At 42.7% G+C, this 12,113-nt stretch overlaps 1 protein-coding gene across 4 annotated transcripts in view; it reads right to left on the reverse strand.

Moving 5' to 3' along the window:
• The window catches only part of dlgap4b (discs, large (Drosophila) homolog-associated protein 4b), a 102,792-nt gene that overhangs the window by 20,699 nt on the left and 69,980 nt on the right, over window positions 1-12,113 (reverse strand). For 3 of the 4 annotated variants that reach the window (XM_076754369.1, XM_076754361.1, XM_076754386.1), the window contains 3 exons: window positions 2,474-3,738; window positions 2,061-2,275; window positions 411-512 (listed from right to left, as the gene is read on the reverse strand). In XM_076754369.1, coding sequence (XP_076610484.1) covers window positions 411-512; window positions 2,061-2,275; window positions 2,474-3,664 — 1,508 coding nt within the window. In that variant the 5' untranslated portion in view covers window positions 3,665-3,738. The remainder of the gene's footprint in view (window positions 1-410; window positions 513-2,060; window positions 2,276-2,473; window positions 3,739-12,113) is intronic. The other variant, XM_076754377.1, reaches the window with a different exon arrangement.

The raw sequence follows: 12,113 nt of genomic DNA on the forward strand, positions 1-12,113 counted from the left end.
CAGCTCCCTATGTCATCATGGTGCCAAAGACAAAGAACAGGGTTAGGCTGAATCAAACAGCAGCTCTAAAGTCAGCTTTTTACATATTCTTTGTTGGCACACAGTGATAGTTACATGGCAGTAGGCTGCTATGCCAGGGTCTATGGATAAAGATGTGCCCTCATTACCCCATTTGAATAGTGTCAAGCTCAGCTTCTTTTCACCTAAAAGCACTGGGCAGATGGTATTTACAAGCTTGAGGGAGGTTGGCAGTTGCTGGCAGCAGGGCATGAATTTGGCATTTGAAGTTGCCACTAACTTTAAAGACATCTGAGGGGGGCAGTGCTAAGTCATTGATTGTAAAAGATCCAATCAGACGTCAGCATTTTGCACCACACCCCTGAGACGTGGCTTACAGACCTATCACTGACCTGCTCATTGACCTGCCCAGCTGGTGCAGAGAGGACACACTGTGGAGTGGAGACCACAGGGCATCCAGCTCCCCTTGCAACAAGGTGTAATCCAGGGTTCTGCTGCTCATGCCAATCAGGGTGGAGCAGACCGGAAGACAGTGGGGTTGGATGGTCAAGGATTGGCAGGGGGAGTAAGGTTAGTCATCCAAGAACGTTTTAGGGAAAATAAATCCTGAACTTTCTAAACATAGACTTTAAAGGGATTTGAAAGCTTATTTGGAGGTGTGTATGTCAGTAGGCCTGTGGCTGTGTTCCTCAAAGTGATGCGCTCGTGTTTCAGTTGAATGCATCAACACTCCATCTCTGATCCAGCCAGAAGTATGCCTGCTGTTAGAGTGCTGGCATATAGCGCGGCATTGGCACTTTGACACTGCAGCATCCAAACTTGAGGACGGCAAAAACAGGGACTACTTTATAGAAAGGTATCATGCATTTACTGTATGTATCTGAATGCACTGGCAAAACTCTAGAAACATACAGCAAAGAATGTCAAAGCACGAAAATCTTTGGCAAAAAATATATTGAATCATTAAAATTTCATCATTTTCTTGAGCAAATCCTTGCTGACAGTTATTTGAGTTGAGAACGAGACTATTTGAGAAATGCAGAAACACAGAAAAAACGTTATCTTAGACAAAATTTTCATAGCTGCAATTATAGGTCACTGTGATTGTTCTGCTGCAAATGTGCAAAACACTTGGAGTTCTGAAATCTGAGTAGACATTACAAAACCTGACAGTTCATGTCATGCTTGAATTTGTTAAACATAGCCTTAGATAGAAATGAAAGAATGTGAGCCTAATTTCCTTTCCTATCATTTTCTGAAAAGGCACAGTGAACTCAGCTGCGTCCCACTGCACCTGCATCACATACTGTACTGTTCAATATATCTGCTTCAGAAAGCGTGTAATTCAAAGACAGGTGAGGCGCAGTGCCAGCCATTCAGAGAGATTAGGCTGATTTATGGTGATTCAGTGGTTGAGTGGAAACAAAAGTCGCTGTCATATTATATAACTTCACTAATGTTGTCTGTATCCTCTTAGCTAGACTGATGCTTTGCGGGTCCAGCAGTAGAAAGGTAAGTCCCAGATGAGGTATGGTAGTAAGGCTGACATGTGGAGGACAACAGGGAGTCTGACACCACTTATTTCAATGCGTGAGTAAGCGCAGCGTGTACTGTGTATGCTTCTGTTGTATGTTGTATGCACTTGTATTTTCTTGCATGGTGAGGCTGGGTGTGATACTTTCCCCCTGTATGCCCAGAAAATGATAGCTTATTTATTTTCTTTTGATTGCTGGGAGGTTGTGTCAATCAGTATTTATAACACTTTTTAAAGACAGTAACTTTTCATCTAAGCATATTGGCGTTCAGGATATAAGTGAGGCTTTTAAGTTATATAGTAGAAAAAGATAGGAGTGCATCTATTAAAAGACCCATCTGTCATTTTGGGTCTGGTAGCAGGTTGCACTCCTGTGTTTTGAATTTTAATCACACGGCTAACTTTGGTTTACATTTGAATCACGCACTGTACCTTTAACACGAGGCTGTCTCTCTTGCTGTTGAATACTAATATGCACTGCATGATAAAGCTCAGACTGTGGTCTTACTTGCGTGGGGGGAGCTGGTCGCTCAGAGACTGCTGCGTAGCCCTGAGATAGCTCTGGCGACGAGCGGCGGTTTTTGGCGAGGGTTTGGGGCTTCCCTCCGAGTCATCGCTGTCTTCCATGTCTCCCATGGCCTTCACATAGCTACCACTGCGCATCCGCCGACATGGGATTTCATTGGCACCCCCAGTGCGGCCTAATGTGCTACTCCAATCCCCCTACAGGCAGCATTAAGCAGATAAAATTAGTCATTTCTTTTCACAGTCTGTCATCACTGTAGTAGTGCTCTTGATAGTAAGGATACTTTGATATGAACCAATGCACAGAAATAGGCATTAATGAGTCTGTTAGCATGAATGCTAAATATTAAGTGTAACTTTTATCAGCTACTATCACTTCACTTCAGGCCTACTCACCCTCCGTCCAACCTGCAGATAGTTGCAGGTTAGTTCCTGTTGGCAGGATTTAGACTTCAGCATAGACCTGTCCAGAGTAGCTGAGCCCTTCTGGATCACCTGTCTCGGCTGGCCCATGGTCAGTGTGGACCAGGACCCTCCTTTCATATAGTCATTATCATTTATTAGCATTCTTCCTGTTCCACTTAGTCCAACACCTCCCCCACCCCCAGGCACAGGAAGTGCCTGATACTTCATGTCATTGCTGCTTTTGGAGGAGCTGATAGTGTTGTAGCCACTGTGGATGTATCTGCTCTGGCCCCCCTGGCTGTCATGGCCAGTTGGATGCCCCAGAGTCATCATGGCCATGGTGTTATGGTAACTGCTCAAATCACTGCTGTCCAAATCGTCTGAGCTCCAGTAACCTGACATGTTGGAGCGTGGTCGTCGTTTGGCGGTTGCCTCTGATTTTGTACCCCGATCTTTACTTTTGGATCTGCGATTCTGCTTCCCTCCATCTTCGGTGCCAGACGAGCCTCCACCACTGCCAGTGGAGCGGCCATTGATGTTTCCTTTCATGTTGTGGCTCTCCAGTGACTGGGACTTTGCAAAGAGCTTCTGCACTGAGTGCAACATGTAACGGATACGACCAGGACTGTCTGTGCGCTGCTTGGCAGCAGCAACAGCAGACGTTCGATGAAACTGTAACGTGCTGAATCCATCACAGCCTGCAGGTAGCTGTTTATCAAACTCCAGTAGACTGGGTGGTGCCTGGTTTTTGGTCATATGATGTGATATAGTTGCTGAGCCGCTAGTAATCATAGGTGTTCGTCCACTCAGCCCTGACACGCCCATTCCCATGCCCATGGACATGGATGTGCCCATGGTCCCTGTGCTTATCCCCCCAATGCTGTCCCCTGGTGGCGAGAAGTCAGACTGGTCGTAGGAGTTGTAGTGAATCCTGGGGAAGGTGCTGCTGTTGGACAGCTGGTTGTTGAGGGGCAGCATGCAGTCTGGTGGAAGGGAGCCTGGGTTGGCTGACTGATAGAGCTGGGGGTCCATGGTGCCATAGTGGTCCATCGTGGGGCTCAGTAGGTAAGGGCTGCGTGGCAGGGTGCTGGTCCTCTGATTGTAGAGGGCCTCTGGATGGCCTGAGGAAGGTTCACAGGAGTCAGACAGGTGTCTGTTACGGTTGGTCCCCAACCCTTTCATGGTGGCGAGGAGGTCCGACCCTCTAGAAGACCCCCAGGCCAAGAAGAGATGACTGATGACCTCGAAGGTGATTCCTAGAAAACAGACAAGAAACAAGACAGAAAAACACAGCACGAGAGAGAGGAAAGAGGTTCAGAACAAATCACACAAACGCAGACACATTCAAACTCAACAGTGCCTATCAGCTCAGCCACACAACACGCCCACTTATATGCCAAACCAGACAACAAACAGGCTAAATGTAGGGCTGTGAGGGAAGTACTGTGCAGTGAACGAGCCAGCTTTCCAGTGCTTCTCGCAGCGAACATCTGTGTTAAAATGCTGGAAGTGAATGGAAAAACAACGTGTGGAACAATGACGAGCGGCAGCCAGTGGGCCAGGGCATACATTATGGGAAGAAGAACAATTGCTGGCAGTCATCCGAAACTCCTCCACCTCCACAGCTATGTGGGGCTACAGTACATGCCGGCAGTCAGTAAACAAATATCACAAAAAAAAAAAGATTAGAAGAACACTAATTCACCCAGCACAAACATTTCCATTCATGCGCACAAATCAACAAATTAGACTTTGTGTTGGTGTAGAATTGGATACTGAATCATGTGCCCTTTCATAAGAAAACAAACAAACAAAAACTGATTGCAGATAAAAAAAAAACCATCTAAATAATGCACCTGCAGCCCCCGCCTGCCTCTCTGCATATCGCACAGGTTAGTTGTGATACAGAAAATGTCTGGGAGAGTCCTTTCTTTCAGCTTGTAGAACTCTTTCTCTGCCCATTACTCCATCTGTTTCTCTTTCTCTCTCTTCCTCTGCAGTTCCCTCTCTTTCCTCTTCCCACCTCCAGTGGGTATCCCTGGCACTGGTCACTGAGCTCCTGTTGTATTTTAGCAAGGCGAGCCAAGGATGGTGGGCAGACTGTCATAGTGAAACCAGTAAAGAGGATTTGACCAGTGGGTGGTGGGTTGCAGGAGTTGGCAGCTACACCTCCTTGTCCTACTAGTCAAGCTGTGCCAATGCCCTGGCTGGCAAGGCGGTAAGGCTGGTACTTCTTCTCTTAGAAAATAATAGATGATAATGGATGAGGGATGTTATGTTAAGGCAAAGTGAAGGTAATAGAAAAATCAAATATTTTTATTTTCAAATTTTTTTTTTCTATTTTCCTGTTCGTGAAGAATATATGAATAAATAAATGATAGGGAGTATCTATACAATCCGTGGTCTATTTTTGTCTTTCCTGCTGGACTAAAGGTGCTCTGCCCTTTAAGGCAGATAGCATTACTGAAAGTCTATTCAAAACTCAACAGCATGCGTACTGCTTCCTTATCTCTGTTTGTGCAGTGAAGTGGATGCAGTTTAATAGATTACTGTGCCGCTTTGGGCCAGCAGGTTATCTGAAACCACAGAAGTGAATCTTTCTTTTAGTAGCCTTCAGCATGTGGACCTAACATGAAACAGTTTTGGGCCATTTATTGCTTGTCTCGATGTTTCCTGAATCTATTTGTCATTTATTAGTCGTCTTGGCAGCTGCAGCATGTCAGTTTAAATCAGTCTCCGTAATTCAAATGTCTAATATACAGATCTTTGCCTGCATTTTTAGTGTATATCTAATATAGCTATACCACACTATCAAACTCCTCTTGAAGACAAATAAATATGTAGTTGTAGCGTATGATAGCAGACAGAATGAATGATATGTCTTGTCATTAGAGCACCTGCAGGGTCCCTCTAATATAATAGGCTAATTAAATGGTTAAAAATTCAACGGCAGACTTTTAATAATAATAATAATATATATTAAAAAATAAAATAAAATAAAATAAATAATAATAATAATAATAACAACAGTACAGTACTAATAATGGTAACACACTTTATTTGACTAGCATCTTTCATACAAGAAACAAGAACAAATAAATCACCTGCACTTCACATGAACATAAAAACAGACATCTGGCTTCCCTGATATCTTTAGGTAGTGTGTTCCAGAGCTTTGGGGCGTAATTCACAAAGGCTGTATCCTCAATCTACCTCCAATAAACCAGCAGCAGCTGCACTGTTTCCTATGGGGTGTCCAGTAGCCTGGCAGACTTCCCCACTGTGATTCTGGTCAGGTACACTTATTGCAAAAATACCAGAAAGATGAAAACAACAGAGACTACGACTGAGGGGAGGAGACAGTTCTGTTTTCCTCACTTTTTCCCTGTTGAGGCAGGTTATTTGAACTGTCAGCCTTGCAGTCAATGGCTTTTGTGTCTAAAAGTTTAAAATCAATTTGAAAAGTTTACAATCCCCAAAATACCTCAGACTTGTCTTAAGGAACATACAGAATAGACTGATCTATTTGTTAACATGCTGTTGGGAAGCATGCTTGCTATAAATCTCAGTGTTCACCTTCAGAGTCCAAGAAACCTGGAGGAAATCAGATGACTGCATGTTGCCATGTGCTGCTAGATGGACAATAAGTGACTGGAAGTGGGATTTCAGCTCACTTACAAGATTCCACTTCGTTCACAGCTCAATGTGATTTGAATGTGATTCATTCTTTCAGAAAAGGGACTGAAATGTTTTTTGTGTTACCTTGCTTTCACATAATATGAGCACAGACACACACATCCACATTACCTCAACACACTTTTAGCAATTAGCTATTTGCAAAAAATCTCCATATAAATTATAAGCCTGGCTTTCACGCCACCATTATTAGCATGCTGCAGGCACAGACTCATTTAGTGTCATTAACAGAGCCTCTCTGAGTGTCATCTGTGCTGATAGGGTCAAATCCTCTAAATCCTTTTACACCACATTAGCTAACTGCCTCATATCCCATCGTGACACGCCACTCAGCTACGCTTAGCATACCCTCCTCAATGTGTCAACCAGTACGGCTCAAAATGACAGTGATAGCTGCATTATTAATGGAGGCAGGATTGTAAACTGTACACTGCCAGTCAGAAGATTTGAACATTTTAACACATTTACAAAATGTTTTTTGTTAATGTGCAATAATTGTAGATAATTACACACTGAAATGAGAAAGCACAGGTAAATGGGAAGTGAGAAAAGTGTGTGGCTTTTTTTTTTTTTTATTTTCCTGGATGAGACCTAGAACTGGCCTGAATCTAAATCACTCTAATTAAGGGTTTGTAGCGGAAAACATGATGTAAACTTGTTTCATAATTGACATTTTCTATATTATCAAGTTGTCGGCCATTCCATTTCACTGACTTTAATAAAGCATTACTTAAGATCTAATTATGGTGCTGAGTCATCGGTTCTTAAAGACACACTCCCTCAGTAGGATTTTGTCACAGTACCCAAATGTACCCTCAAATCCATTCATTTCTATTAAAACATTATTCAGTTTATTCATACTGTATGGATTACTGACAGACATGTTGTTGTTGTTTGGATTCAAACACTCCCCTCTCAATGAAAATGATGGATAATATGGTGACTTGGGGACACCAGGATGACACAAAATACCTGGAAGATTCTGCAGGTTAGCCAGACCTGCTACTGTATCACTGCAAAGTATAACGACAGAGGTCAAGAGAAATGTTTACCCACAGACAAGAAAGAGAAAAGAATTCAGGCACTCATCAGCTCGGTGCTGGGCAGACAAGTTTGTGCGTGCATCTCAGTCTGTGTGTGCACTGCACACAAGAACGTTAATGTGTCTGTGTTGTGTGTGTTTTTACACCCTGCTTGGAGCGTCTGGTGGCAGCATCTCCCTGCCGTGTGCACTGGGGAGCTGCCATCTGCTCTTCCAGTGGGAAAAGGGGCGTTTGGCACCAAGTCCAATTCATGACCTTACTCATTCTCTCAGCCACCACAATCACAGAGCCACAGGCAGTTCATGCTACTAACCAGGGGAGGGCGATCACACTCAATACAAGCTGGACTGTGTTTCTGCCAAGATCTGTCACTCTCTGATGTTTTCATACAGCGTGTAGGGAGGTTATTACTTGTTAAAGGCAGAATTTAATGTATTTTTATTTATATTTAATTTATTTATTCGTCAGTGGTGAAGTGACCAGAAGGTCTGAGTGGATGTCAGGGACAGAATAATTCAAATCAAAAGGTCCCCAGAATCATGCCTGACATTATAGAAAATATATTTTCTGATGATACTCATAAATAAGGGAAGTATGAAAAGTATGGAAGTATCATCAGCAAACAAGTAAAAGCACGTGGTCTGCAGAAAGATGGCATCTGTAACTGATTTATTATTATATATGATATTATTAGACTGCTAATAGTCTACTGATGCACCAATGTATGTGCAACCAGCAGCAACACCATAGTGTTGCTGCTGGTTGAGGTGCAGGTAGTTTTAACTACTTTATATATAACCACTTCATATATAGTCAGTTCAGTGGCCCCAAATTTGGGAGCTGGGTCTCCTCCTAATGATCAAATGTTTGCTTTTTTGTGAAATAATGTACAGTTTAAATGAAACCATGTGAAGAGTTTCAAGGATAAATATCTCTTTGATAGGACTGTGACAAGAGGCCCAACTAGAAACTACTTGTTTAATCAGGAGTCACAAGGAAAAGAAGTTGGAAAACACTCGTTTTATCTATAACTATACATTGCATTTTATAGTCTTACCATATTTTTTTATATGTAAAGTCTTTATTGGAAAGTAACTAATTAGTCAGCTATCGTAAGAAGTGCAAGTTTTAGTACATATTGTACTTAAGTGCAGTACATGAGTAAATGTACAAAGCTAAAAATAACTAGCAAAAATACTGCAGCGCTGGTACAGAGGGACGCATATTTCCACTCCTCCCTATGAGACAAAGTATTTCCATTCACAGATCTAAGCTCTGCCATCCTGGAAACATCCTTACTGATTGCTCGATTCCGTATTTAAACGGCTCTGGCTTGTTTGTGTTGTACCCCTTGTGTTGCCAGGTTTTTTGACCGGTTGCCAGTTTCTAGACTGGCAAATCTGTGGGTGGTCAGATTAAGATGAGGGACTGTGCAAAGGACATCATCCCCTCATTTCAGCAACATTGTACAGAGAGGCAGTTAGTCAAAGCGTAGATCAGTCATTCAGCCAGGGAGCCCATCTGCTCTGTAGGCTTATAGAACTGCCCTGGAAGACAGGGGGCATCTCCGCATGTGTGTGTGTGTGTGTGTGTTAGTGTGATGCATCTAAAGGGAGGGTGTGTTACATGTAACAAGGGAGGCGAGTGCTTACAGACTGCTGGAGAGGAGGAAGGGACAGAAGGAAGTGAGGGAAAAGCTGTGGGGAGAAAGGTGTGGGTTTTGACGGCAGTGAAAATGAAAGCAATCTCAAGGGATTGAAGGTGTGAAGATGACAAAATGTGTTGTAAACTGAGCACTGGGGACAAGGAATATAAAGAAGAGCAGGGGAAGATGAGAAGTGGGGAGCAACAGAACACGGAGAAGGAAGAACAAGAGTGCCAAGAGAGTTCTGTGTTTTTGCATATACGCAGGAAGGCAAGTTTTTAGTTGAAGACAGCTGCTGGAGGAGGAGATGTGTGTCAGTTAGCAGAGCGTCTGATGTATGTGTTTGTCCCAGAAAAGGTGTGAGGGTGTAAATGAGTGTGAATATGTGAGGCATATGCGTGTGCAACATAATAATTGCCTGCGACTGCTTGAAAAATGAGTTTCCTGAGCTTCGGTTTAAGTTAGGAGGCCTTGTTCAAGCGAGAAGTAATTGAATAATTTGTCAGTCACTGAATGCCTCTGAGTGCTGAGTGTTTGTGTCTGCCCTCACAAACACTCACTTGTATGTATGTGTGTCACGTAATTAATAATAAATAGTGTGTAATGTGTGTGCATGCATGTGTCTATGAGAGTGAGTGTGTGTGTGTGTGTGTGTGAAGCAGGCTAACCTTGTCCTAATTACAGTCTATCTGTTCCATCAGTGCTGTGCTCTGGCCTATTTTCACAGCTATAAATTTACCACTCCCCCCTCTGTTGTGATAGATGACCCACTCATTTTAGCCCATCTCTGAAGACTGTGAGCCGGAAAGGAAGTCAGAGAAAGACAGCGGCACCACTTCACCGCTCATGATGGGCGATGGAACTTTCCGTGTCCTCAAAACTACTGCGTGTTAAGTTGGCACGTTAAAGAGGTGCGGAGTGATGCTGTTACCATATTTTGTTTCTCAGGATGAGGAAAGCCTCGTATCAAAAAACAGTGAATAAATTTGGGAGCTGAATGTGCCATCTGGAGATCTTCAGAGTGTTTTCAGTGTTTGACTTTTAAGGAAGCAACTCTTCCTTACACAGATTTTTAGTGAATTTGTAGCCCTGATTATCATAAAACGTTAGCAGTGGTTAGAGACTTCAATGCAGTGTATTAACAAGCATCTAAGGCGCTGAATTTTAGGCACAGTTTTATTGCTGCTATTCCGACACTCTCCTTGTCTTCTACATTACAAAAACATTAGTGGATTTTCAAATATCACTCATTGTATTTTGCCACAATATGCACAAAGAAATAATATTAATACAGTACATTCATATCAGGCATTTTAGAAACAATCCAACAGATGTTAAATAAATGAGTAAAAACAGTGAAATCCTGCTCGATGTGACAGCATTTTTATATTATATTTATTATTATCGACATCTATTTACTTCCACATAAACAAACACAGAAGTGCTTTCTAAATGTTTGCACTATAATGATTCAGGACCAAAGCCAAGTCTGAGTACAAATCAGCCCCAAAATCATTCCTGTGTATAAAGCAGAGCTACGGCAGATTTGAAAATAACACTCAGGAAAGTGGAAACATTTAATCCTGAAGCCATACGATGATACAAAATGGAGCCTATTCTTTTGACCTTCACCTCTAATCTGTGTGGCAGCAGTTATCATGGCCATGTTCCAACATGAAGCATGCGCTCCCACCCCTTTGACCTTGTTGATGTCTCTTTGTGGATCTGTTGGGACAGTCTACCTGTAGGTGTGAAGTCAACTGTGCACCACTGAGCAAGACTCCCAAGCAAACCACTTCATTTAAATGGACAGGTGCGTCTAATGCTACTGAATGAATCACATTTTTTCACATGGCCATATGTGTGCTGAAAGAGTATTCTTCAGTTTAATAATTTCTCTTTACAGTGTGACTCCAGTGTGAGAGATGGGGAACAGAATCTGGGAAATAGATTTCAAAAAGGCAGTAGAAGCTAATTTGAGGCTTCAGCAGTCTGAGATAGTCAAATCAAGTGTGTATCTTCTAAAGTTACTGTCTTTTGAGCATGAAATTACGATAGTCTTTTCTTGCTGAGCAGCGGGAGAGATGGTAACACAAAGCATTTCGTACTAAAAAGGCTGTAACTTTGGAAGAAACACACTTTATTTGACTAATTTCACAGAATGAGGACTGCAGATTTCGTCTTTTACACTGACATTCTTCAAAGGTGGGATATCGTCACAGACAGTACGAACAGGACGACTGATCTCAGCAACCAATAACTCTGTCCACGCACATATGGGCATGTCAGTATTGTATTCTGATTTACTTTAATTGAATTGAAAAAACGTGATTCCTTCGTTTAAGTGGTAAATCTGCGGGAAGCGAGAGCAGCGGGTTAGCTTCTTGAAGTAGCCCCACGCTCGAAAAAAGATCAAACACCAACCTCATAACATGATCAATCTGAAGCCAAGTTTAAGCTGAAGACGTGCTACTTCATTCAAAGAGTGTATTTTTAGATTTGGGAATAACAGAGGGATGGATGTCTCTCGCTCGGTCCCGCACACAGGGAAGCACAGAGGGAGGAGAGGGTTGTGGGCTACAGCTGCGGCCTCTATCTCTAGATTCAGGGCAAATCAGAAGGACTAATGCAAACAGACATAGAGATGTGCACATGTGCCTGCACACACACAGACACTAGCATATTATTTATGAATGCACATATATTAAAATGCTTGAATGCAAAGACACCATTCAAACACACGCTCACGAGACATGAGACACACACACCGTCTCCCACACACAGTATAAGGATCCACTTCAGGTTAAAACTTTAACCATAAACCTCAGTGGTTCATTCATATCAAACTATCACATCGGGTCAGAGCAGTCTAATTATGTGCTATGGCAAACAACATGTACATCAATGAGGATTAATATTTGAAGTTCAGGTCAGTACTCAGTCAGTCTTTCATGTGTTTGCACATCTAAAACTGAGGTCAAGCTCTAAAGTGCCAGACATAGTTAAATGGAGGGGTACGAAGAGGTTTGATGTTTTCAAACTTTCATAAGACCTGAAGCATTAATGAAAACTCTCACATCTTATTCTGAAGCCTCAGCTCAGTCATGTCCTGTGCTGTGACTGTGAGGTGCTGCATTGCATGTGTATGAGCTTCAGCATGAGCCACCCACAGCCTGTTATGAACAACCACGGCACAGCTAAGCCTTAAACCTCACCCACTTTAAAATGCCCTTGGCCTGACGCACAA

The sequence above is a fragment of the Chaetodon auriga genome, chromosome 2 (genome assembly GCF_051107435.1).
Source record: "Chaetodon auriga isolate fChaAug3 chromosome 2, fChaAug3.hap1, whole genome shotgun sequence".
In the NCBI taxonomy this organism is placed as follows: Eukaryota; Metazoa; Chordata; class Actinopteri; order Chaetodontiformes; family Chaetodontidae; genus Chaetodon; species Chaetodon auriga.